The 10956-nt window shown below is 33.9% G+C and overlaps 1 protein-coding gene across 1 annotated transcript; it reads left to right on the forward strand.

Annotated features, from left to right (window-relative positions):
- Nucleotides 1-5096: 5096 nt before the first annotated feature.
- Nucleotides 5097-7960, forward strand: LOC136981190 (patched domain-containing protein 3-like). The gene is made up of 3 exons (XM_067277471.1): nt 5097-5136; nt 5839-7058; nt 7712-7960. Exons 1-3 carry the CDS (start codon nt 5097-5099, stop codon nt 7958-7960), a joined length of 1509 nt encoding a protein of 502 aa, XP_067133572.1.
- The last annotated feature ends 2996 nt before the right edge of the window (nt 7961-10956 follow it).

The raw sequence follows: 10956 nt of genomic DNA on the forward strand, positions 1-10956 counted from the left end.
AAGATTGTACACAAAACGGGGTAAGTTGTCACAGTGACAAGTTGCCCCGTTCGATGTGTGACAATTTGCCCCAAATGAACTTTCTTAACCCTGCGTTAAGCATGCAAGGGGTTAAACACGTTTGGGCGCAAGGAGTGCACCTGCACCCCTCGCGCCTAAACTTGTTACTGAAGAAATCAAAATTTTTTCGCGATTTTTTCGTTTTTGACGTTAGTGGGATTGTGTTTTTGATGTATTAATCAACAATACTACTTAACATATATCATTTTTGTTTATTTATAACAAAAACAAAAAAGTATTACGTTTCGCGAATTTTTCAAGGAAAAAAATCGTCAACTTCAAAAGTCTATTTTTCAAACTGTAAACAAGTCTGTTGCTATCTAATTATTGAATCGTATTCCCGTATGTGTTTTTTAACTGTTCCAATCATTAAATGCTTTGTCACAAACCCCGGGCCAAAAATATTTCAGTATTTCCAAAAGTACACCCCCCAAAAATCTACAGCGACTAGAGATAAAAAGGCGAATTATTGCCAGATAACATTGATAGTTAACTTTTTTACACTGTAATTGATTACTTTCTTTGTCTGTTATTAGATCCACCAGTAAAAACAATTGTCTGTAAAATTCCCGTGAAATGCCACGCCACCGCAGACTACCACTTTGACTTATGTAAACAGTCGCTATAAAATCGCTTGTTTTAATCGTTTTTTTTTTTTACTTGTAATTTGGTAACGAGAAATTGTTTGACGTTATTTAGACAAATAAACATGTTATCGAGACAATTTAGCAATAAATATTTCCAAAAACGCCACTTTTAAAACTTTTAATGCTAAGTCTACGGGACAGCTTTTTCCGTTTATTTGCCTTAAAATTCTTATTTATACGCCTTCTATGCTCTTATTCGTCATTTGTATTATGACTGATTTGATATCAGGCAATAACCGTTTTTTCAGTACACTAACTCGAGTCCACCCCCTCCAGTGGTCGTGCTAAAAATCTTCCTCCGTTAAGCGCGGGGGGTGCAGGTGCACCCCATCCATTTTGCTGTGTTTTTTTTGTAAAAAGTTTTTTTCCCTGGAATTTTTAACATTTTCAGTGCGATCTTCAGTACTTTAAAGGAAAGTACTGAGGGCATCATTTTTGAGCATTCATTACATGAAAAAATACAAGCGTTTAAATGTGTTTGGAGTGCACCTGCACCCCGTGCGCCTAACGCAGGGTACAAATAAGTTCATAGTTTCTAATTTTAAAATAGAAAATTCGATTGCCGATAATGTACGTATACATTAAGGACCCACCTAATAGGAAATATAGTTGTTACTCACCTTAAACCAATTGCAAGTTTATAAACGGCACAAACCATGACACATCAAAAGTTAGGTGACTTGCGGTAAATCTTTTAACCGCTTATTAACGAAAAACAATGCAACAGATATTGTTCAAATTTTGTGATGAGGTAGGCGAGCAGTAAACGAATCCACTCCTAGATGACGTGACTGTTCAGTTTTGATTAAATAGGCGATATTTGCGCTGTGACAACATGCCTCTTGTGACAACTCAACCCGGTCTCCCTACTTCGCAAAATGCCTTTCAATAATTTGTCAGTTTGAGCCACTGCCAACAAAGCTTGATTCCTTTGTTCGCTGCGCTTCAATAATTTCTTTCTTAAAAACTGCAAAAATAAATTTGACTTTACACCCTGCGTTAGGCGCACGGGTGCAGGTGCACCCCAAATACTTTTAAACGCGTGTATTTTTTCATGTGATGAATGCTTAAAAATGATGCCCTCAGTACCTTCCTTCAAAGTACTGAAGATCGCACCAAAAAATTTAAAAATTCCAGCGAAAAAAATTTTTCATAAAAAAAACACAGCAAAATGCATGGGGTGCACCTGCACCCCGCGTGCCTAATGGAGGAAGTTTTATTAGCGTGACCACTGGAAGGGGTGGAGATGAGTTAGTGTACTAAAAAAAAAGTCATTGCCTGATATCCCATCAGTCATAATAGAAATGACAAATGAGAGCACAGAAGGCGTATAAACAAAATTTTTAATAAATTTCAATTATTACTGTATATATCCCTGTTTAATGAATTCGTAATTAACAAGTCTCTCATTTAACGATTAAAAGAATTTTGTTTCAAAAGAAAAATTTGAATTTTCTTTATTTTCAAATCGTAACACTCCATCAAGTTGCTTGATTCCTATTTACGGTATTAGTTATTTTCCAATGCTCTTGTCTATCAACGTAAGCTGTTTTGAAAAGCTTTTAACGAAACCTCTTCTATTTAAATGCACAAGTCAGATAAACATCGGTAGTAAAGACACGCTTCAAAAATCTGAACATCACTCTATTGACATAAACTAAAATGATTTATTTCTTTTGCTTCGGTACACGTTACATATAGTAAATAATTAATTTCTTTAAGGAGTTTGGAAAGTTTAGATATTATATTTCCTTCAGTTATATATTAATGTGTCTAAAATGCAAAGTGTATCGAAATACAGTAATCTAATATGGATTATTATAATTTTATTCTATTGGAAATTGGTGAAATGTAAGTTTTGTTTTTAACTTGGTAATGGAACAAGCGAACAATATCATCAAAAAACTCTTTCGAACACAAATAAAATTTTAAATAGTTACTTAATATACTGGTTTAAGAATACTTTTTTATATAATTAACTTCGAAACGTAAATTTAATGTAGCAGTACCGTGTAATAGCGTTTTTATGTTCATAAAAACTTAAATACAGTCAAACCTGTTTTTGTGCGGTCTTTTTCTGTGCGATTTTTTATTTGTGCGGTATATGAAAATTTCAATCAAATTTGGACATAATTGACTCCTGTAAAATTTTTTAAAACTCTATTGGATGTTTTCTATGACATCAGCAGGTTTTTTCATTTTTTATTCAGTAAAATTTTTTCTCATAAGTTCTTTTTCGGTCCCCTCTTATTTCTAATAGCATAAAAATCATAAATATTATGTTATATTTGAGCAGATTTGGTAAGTTAGCTCCCCTTTAGCTTTAGACTGCAGGTGTGAAATTTCACGCCTTGTTAAATGAAATAACACTTCCTGCAGCTATATTTATCAAATGAAAATCATTTTTTAACGATTAGTTTTTTTTACTTTTTAATGTTAGATACGTATTTAAGTGGAAATAATTAATTAATATAAAAATAAAATTCTTAGAACATTTTTTTTCCATTAGGTATTGCAGAAAAAGGCCCAAAGAGTTAAAAAAGCAATTCCTAGTTATTTCGTACGGTTTTGAGTTATTTTCTACGTGAGACTTTTTTTATGCGGTCCCTATTCACCGCATAAAAAAATATTTTTTTAATTGTGTTGCGAAAATTATTTTTTATAGCTACTCGTGAAATTTCGTGCGATTTTTTTTGTGTGTTTTCTTTTATGCGGTTCCTATCCACTGCACAAAAACAGGTTTGACTGTAGGTTACAAAGTAACTCTATGAGTCACTATATTCAATATAATTACGCTTTTTTTCAGTGGAACAGAACATCTTTCAAGCATGAAAGTCGATTGTATTAAATGTATATTAACCCGGATTTTCCAGAACCTAGCAGAAATTATTGCACGTCGACCAGTTTACTTTATAGTTTTACCTTTATTGCTTTCGTTTTCTCTTTCAATTGGGATCCTCAGATTATCACCAATCGAAGATATCAATAATTTTGTTGTTGCTGATAGAGGAATAGCTCTTCGCACGAAACTCTTCGTGGAAAAAATGTTTCCCTTTAACTCTTCTGTATTCTATGATATGTTAAGATATGCCGATCTTCCCCAGTGTGCTATAATTTATATTATAAGTAAAGACACGCGAGACATGCTAGTAAAGGAAGTACTCGAAGAAATTAAGAAAGTAGATGAAATCATTAAAAATCTCACTGTTGTAGTTGATGACGTTTCAATTGAATATCGCAATGTTTGTGGAATAGTTCGCGGAAACTGCTACGAGAATCCTATTTCGAGTGTAATGTGGAATATAAATGATTTATTAACAAACAAAAAGAAAATTAAATATCCTATAGAGATAGACAGGTTGACTTTATCTTACAATGCTTATTCGTTAAATTTGGGAGGTGTGAAAACTGATCGACAAGGATATGTCGAAAGTGTAAAAGCCATCAGATTATTCTATCCATTAGATATCACAATGAAATGGAAGCAGAAATGGATCGAACAATGGACTAAAACAGTTTATGGCGAAATAGGAAATAGTCGCTTTCAGAACATTAATGTCTTCATTAATCCTTTTTGGTCTATTGAAGAGTATGCTAAAATGTTATTTTCAAATCTACGACCAATGATTGCTGCAGTGGTCATTTTTATCTCCGTTTTCTCCATGATCACATACATGAGTGTAAAGTTAGTAAGAAGCAAACCTTGGTTAGGTGTTGCGAGTGTCGTATCAGCTGGCCTGGCAATAAGTGCATCCTTTGGATTAATGGGATTCTGCGGCACGAAAAACACGTATTGGAATATTTGTATTCCGTTCTTAGTAATTGGTAGGTATTCTTTATTTGTAAGTAGTTTATAAATACACATTGGCATTCGTTATAATTGTTTTTGTTTCACAGTAACGGAGATCGATGATGCATTTGTTCTGATCGCCTGTTGGAGAATTACCGATCCCAACGATAACGTGGTAAATCGTCTACGTAATACGTACAGAGAAGCAGCAGTTTCCATCACTCTGACGTCACTCACCAATTTTCTGGCGTATTGCATAGGAATGACGACTTCGTTTCCCCTTGTGAGAATATTCTGTTATTATTCAGCGACTTGTATATTCTTCACTTATGTTTTTCAGATAACATTTTTCGGTGGTTGCATGGCGATTAGTGGATATCGAGAACAGAAAGGCCTTCATCCGATTACAATTCGATTATTTGGTAAGGATAGGTAATATTTTTCTAAATGAATATGAAATGTACTAAATTTAATACATTTTTATTGGGTTTTTATGTATTATACATTTTTGTTATACAGAGTATATAAAATCTAAACTGTGAATGTTATATAGGGTGTTCTAAAAATCAGTAAACATTTAAAAAATCGAGTTTTGACTCATGTTAACAAAATTAACATGGACGTGCACAGAATCGCAAGGTATCCAAAAGTTTCAAAATTAGTTCGAATTATGTCCATCTGGTGACGCTTCATCATTTGTTACAAAAAGAAAGACACCTCCGTGGACATCACGGAGGTGTCTTCTTTTATAACTGACACTATCACAGATCAACTGTTATGCTATCTTGGAGAAAGAAAAGCGTTGGATATTGTGACATTCATGTAGGATCGACACCACTCCATGTTGCTTCTTCTGTGAGACAATTGTTACTGTCTTCGTTTGGAAAGAATCGACTGATAAGCCGACACTTTCATAATTAATGGCCACCGAGGATTCCAGACGCGGCGATTTTCGCTATGGAGTTACGAGAAGTAACGGATTTACAAAGATATCCAAACGTTATTGGCTGTGTTAAAATATTCTATGCTATAAAAAATAAGAATGATTTCCTAAGAAATGTTCTGTGCTGTCCATAATTGTTTTCAGGCCATCTCGACAACGAACTTCTCCATGTTATTTGCTGTGATAGATTTCTTTATAGAGTTAAATCAAGTGGACATAATTGGAACCAATTTAGACACCGAAACTGAAGAAATATTCACAATGCATTCATTAATATAATTTCCGAATTTTATCGTTGAGAATTACGTCTTCAGCATTACAATGTTTGAAAAGATGTTTATACTAAGGAAATATTTAATATTTAATAAGTTAAAAGTATGAATTTTTCTCTTTTGCAGAACCTGAACATAATTCTTTGGAATCGAGTGAATCGCAGGAAGAAATTTTTATGAAAATATTCAAGAATCAATTCGGAAATATTCTTTCCTTTCCAATTACAAAAGTCATTGTCATAATTTTATATTTTGCAAATTTGGGTCTTGGAATTTACGGTTGTTATTCAATTAGACAAGGAATAGATTGGCAGAATTTATTTCCTGAAGATTCTCCCATCACACAAGCCACTAAAGTTCTGTATAATTATTTTGATGAATACGCATTTGCTTTGAATATAATTATTAATGAAACTTTGGATTACTCTGACATCACTGTACAGCAAAATATAGAAATACTTATCAAGAAGTTTGAATCCCATCCTCATATCTCCGATGAACGTTTAACCGTTTCTTGGTTGAAATATTACAAAGAATTTCAGGAACATCCCGTTGCTAAATATTCGTTGGCAGGTTACAACATGTCGGCCAAACAAGATTTTTTGGAAGGATTGCGTAAAGTATTCTTCAAATTTAAAGGCGCCGACGAATTCTCTTCGGATATCGTCTTCAATGAAGATAAGTCTGACATAATATGCAGCCGATTATTTGTTACAGCAAAAGATTTATCTGGCAGAGAAATGGAAATAAAATTTCTTGATGACATGTGGAAGATTGCAGAAGAGGCACCATTCACTGTTTTAGTGCATAGTCCGGTATCGATTTTAATAGAACAGGGAATAATTATCATGGACATTGTAATGCAGATGTTTTGGGTTACATCGGTACTAATACTTGTTGTGTTTTTCCTGTTTATACCAAATGTGATCTGCGCGTTTCTAGTGGCGATTTCTGTCGTCTCCACCATAACGGAAACTCTGGGATTGATGAGTTTATGGGATGTGAACGTAGACGTCGTTTCCATGATGAGTTTGATTCTGTGCGTAGGATTTTGCATAAATTATCCCGCCCATATCTCTTACGCATTTGTTCGGTCGAGTTTGAAAGATCCAAACGAGAAGTTGAGAGATTCGCTTTACCATTTAGGTTATCCTATATTGCAAGGTACTTTATCGACTAGTTTTGGAATATTATTTCTATACAAGGAAATGTACTTCTTTCTGGTTCTCATAAAGATTGTAATTTTAATGACGTTGGAAACGGCATTCCATGCCATGGTGTTCACTCCGGTGGTTCTTTCGTTGATGCCGTTGGCTAATCGAAATGAAAATTTTGATTATGTTTTCGTACGAAAACGTACATCGCAAAACGAGTAGGATTATCGAGTGTAGGTTACAGGAAAGAACGAAAGTTTTATATTTTCAATTAATTCATACACTAATTATATATGAATCAATTGAACTAAGCATATAAGAACCTTAATCGTGTCTTAGAATATTATAAATATTTACTTTTTGTGTTGTATTGTAATAAATCTTTTTAGTAGCTTTATGTAATTTCTTATAAATTTTAAGGACTTATCATGAAACAGTTTTCAATTAAAAAACCTTAAAATGTATAAGAAATTACATAAAGCTGTTAATAAGATCGATCTCGTATAATAGTTTCGAATAATTGTTTACTCGAATGATTAATAACCCTGTATCACTAAATATTTGTTTAAAAGTCTACCGATTCCCACCACTTTTGAAAATTCGACATGTATCTGTAAACCTTGCGGCCGTCGGCAACACTGCGACTGACCACCGTCCCCAACCGGCGTGACGTGAGTGTCGAGGCTAACCACTTTTGGGCTCGACGTGCTTCGGTTCGGACGTCCACCTCGTGCGCTCCGACCATTGTCTCCACGATCGACATTGTTATACTTTCTGTATATATAATTGTACTTAGCTGTAAATAAACACGTAATAACGGCAATAGACTTTTTCTTCGATTCGAGGATACACCACTCGACGCCACGACGACCCTGTTCGTGGATGCGATCGGATTGACCGATCTAGCCAACTTCGATCATAGAGAGGTACCCTTAACGGTCCCCTCACTGGTGACCCAAACGCGATCCGACAACGTGAGAGCAACACCGAATATTCCCAAGCCCGAAGCCCGAAGCCCAGACGACATTTACGGAAATTCAGGTAGGACTCTTTTTCCTTTCCACGCCGGTCAAGCAGCCGAACCCTCAATTTAAACATTAACAGTATTTTCCTAATTGGTTAAATAAGACAGAGGAGAATGAAAACTGCAGAAGTACATTTGTTATTTTCTTAGATTTTGGGTACTCTTTGTCTAACAAGTGAACGTTTAGTGACAACATGCAGAACGTATTGTCAAGATATGTACTATCTAATTTTATATTTTCACAGTTATTTTTGTAATAAATAAATGTTCATTTATATATATAAATGAGGATGTTTGTTTGTTTGGTATACATTCTAGGCCCTTCGACCAATTGCCACGACACGATCATTCGCTACTAATTGATCGTGTCGTACACTTCACCCCAAAATACCAATTGCATTTTTATAAATCAGTTAATTTTTGTTTACTGTTAGTTGATATTCTGAGTTAGACGTAGCGCTCTCTATTAGCAAAAAAGTTAACAAAATAATTAACTAAATATAATTCTTACAAAAAAGATATAATTTTTAAAAATATAAATTATATTCAGTAAATAATTACTGCGAGAATGATGCAGCGCGAAATAGGAGCGTTATTACGCCATTACTGCGACAGGTAGCACATAGCACTTGCCTGCATGGAGTGTTTGATTTGTACATCATAACTTTTTTTGTTAGCAATAAAGTGTCGGTCATATATCTGACTCCATTTGCAGAAGAGTTTTGAATCAAAATAACGTTACTTTCGTTCTAAACAGGAAGTTCGTATATAGTTAATTTGGGCCTCCTGCCCCACGATTTCTTCATCTGGTCTCGATTTTCATTTATCTAACTGCTTTTTCAAGATTAAGGAGGACAGTGAGATAGGGACGACAGTGGAAATTTATAGGCCTACAATTTTTTTCAGTTGTTTTGTTTGTTTGTTTTGTTAAGTTACGGAAACGCTACACCTGGATAATCTTCCTAGAGGAGGGTTGTCCAACCTTTCTTCCTAATGGGCCAAATTAGAAATTTGCGTATATTCAGAGGGCCACATGGATACTTTACATAAATATATTCTTTTAAAAAGTTCAAAATATGAATATCAAATTTTTATAACAAATACAGTATTTTTGTAATTATATATATTATTGTCAGTAAAAAACATTTTACTTCCACAAAATAATAATAAATTAAATGGGATTTTTGTCATTGCCTTCCTTTCATAGTATTGTCAATATCTGTTTTTATGGTTTTTTTTTACTCTTTCAATTCTAAGAATGTTACTTAAATGGGAATGCACTCAACTTATTTCTTTTAGCAATTCTGATGTTTTTCATTTATTCGAAAACAATTATTCACAACAGTATGTACTACCCCACATGTACAACACTTTTCTAGATAAAACAGTTTCTTAAACCAATTACATCGTTACGACATAAAAGTGTATCCAGTGAAATGAAATAATTGTAACGACATACTTTATCAAAATAAATGGAAATGTATTTTAAATGTGTAAGATACAGTAGGCTGTGAACCGCAAGAAAATATTAAGGGGCCGCAGGTTGGACATCCAAATGCCTTTCGGAAGATCCTTTCAACAGTAACTGTCCCTATTCAGGCGTTACAGATGTGGAGAAAACCCGAAATACTCCACGTGGCCAGCCCGTCCTGGCAAGGCGCAAACCCATGACCTAACTCCCAGTGTTCAACGAAAATAAACAGCTAGGCTACTGGTGGGCTCAATTTTTTCTAACTGAGCGCATCAATTTTTTCTTAGAGCAGGGCTGTCACAACTCATCCAACACGGTTCACTTTTCAAATACTGTAAACCGGTATTAATTAGTCGTCGTTGACCAGCCTCTAATCCAGGAAGAGGTCAACCACTACTTTTGGTCGAATTCACTTCGATTCCCTTCTGCAACAGATTTTTTTTTTTATCGGACCAACGCTATGGCGGCAAGTTACGAGCTTGCATAAACTATGAGCATGGATGGTGTTGCGTAATTGCGTGATCGCCGGAAAAAAGTATGATAACTTTCTTAATTTTCGCCTCCGGGTCCAAAAGTAGGGTATCTTTGAAGTCATCTTAGTCCCCTGAGTTCAAATTTATACTCAAATTCTCAAAATTCCGTAGGCTGCAATGTATAGTATCCCCGAACGAATTACTGTTAAATATTACAAGTAAAAAAACGACTGAAATTCGTGCATTTATAACATTTTGTAGTTTATTGTTCTATTTAATACCTTGTATTTGTTTTTATGCAATAGTCTTACAGACTTTACATTACAACAAGGAGTGTAGAGGAAAGAATATCACGTAAACGACACCTACAAGGAAAACCACGATAATGGATAAACATTAATAAAATATATCCCGCAATAATAATTATAAGTAAATTATTTAATTTAATTATAATTATTGAATATATCAACAAGGTGGATCCTAACACCTTTCTCTAGCGGCAAATTATTTAGTAATTAATTTTCAATAATCGTGATATAATAGCCCGATATAATTCGGTAGATGTTGGTATATTACTAAAATAAATGTTTTAATAATATAAAGAATAATCATTAATACACATTGCAAAACAAGCGAATACAGTTTCGTTTTTAATTATTAAATTTTGCCCATGGCTTCAAATGTGGGATGAAATTCTAGGTTCGATGTAGTATACAATCTACTGATAATATGTACAAGATATGTACTGCTCATGATTATTGCTTCTCAATGCTTCATTATTCCATTTATTGTTAATCCCGTTTGAAGTCAGTCTAGTTCGGATTATCTGTAATCTCTCACTAATATTTATATACAGGTGATGGTGCGTTTTCAATTAATTAGAACAATCAAATTATAAAGATACAATATAAGTTTCGATGCGATTAATCTTTCGATACATTTCAATTTTATCTAACATTGTGTGAGATGCGGGGTTCGAATTAACTCCGTTCTACATACAGGATAGAAATTAAATGAAGGGGAAAGATCGAATAAATTCTTTCTTTATCTATCCTGACAACAGTTGCGATAACTCTTTTCGCTATTAACTTATCATTTGACTGTAATAAAATATTTTCAAAA

This window comes from Centruroides vittatus, unplaced genomic scaffold, assembly GCF_030686945.1.
Source record: "Centruroides vittatus isolate TY-2023 unplaced genomic scaffold, ASM3068694v2 contig_747, whole genome shotgun sequence".
In the NCBI taxonomy this organism is placed as follows: domain Eukaryota; kingdom Metazoa; phylum Arthropoda; class Arachnida; order Scorpiones; family Buthidae; genus Centruroides; species Centruroides vittatus.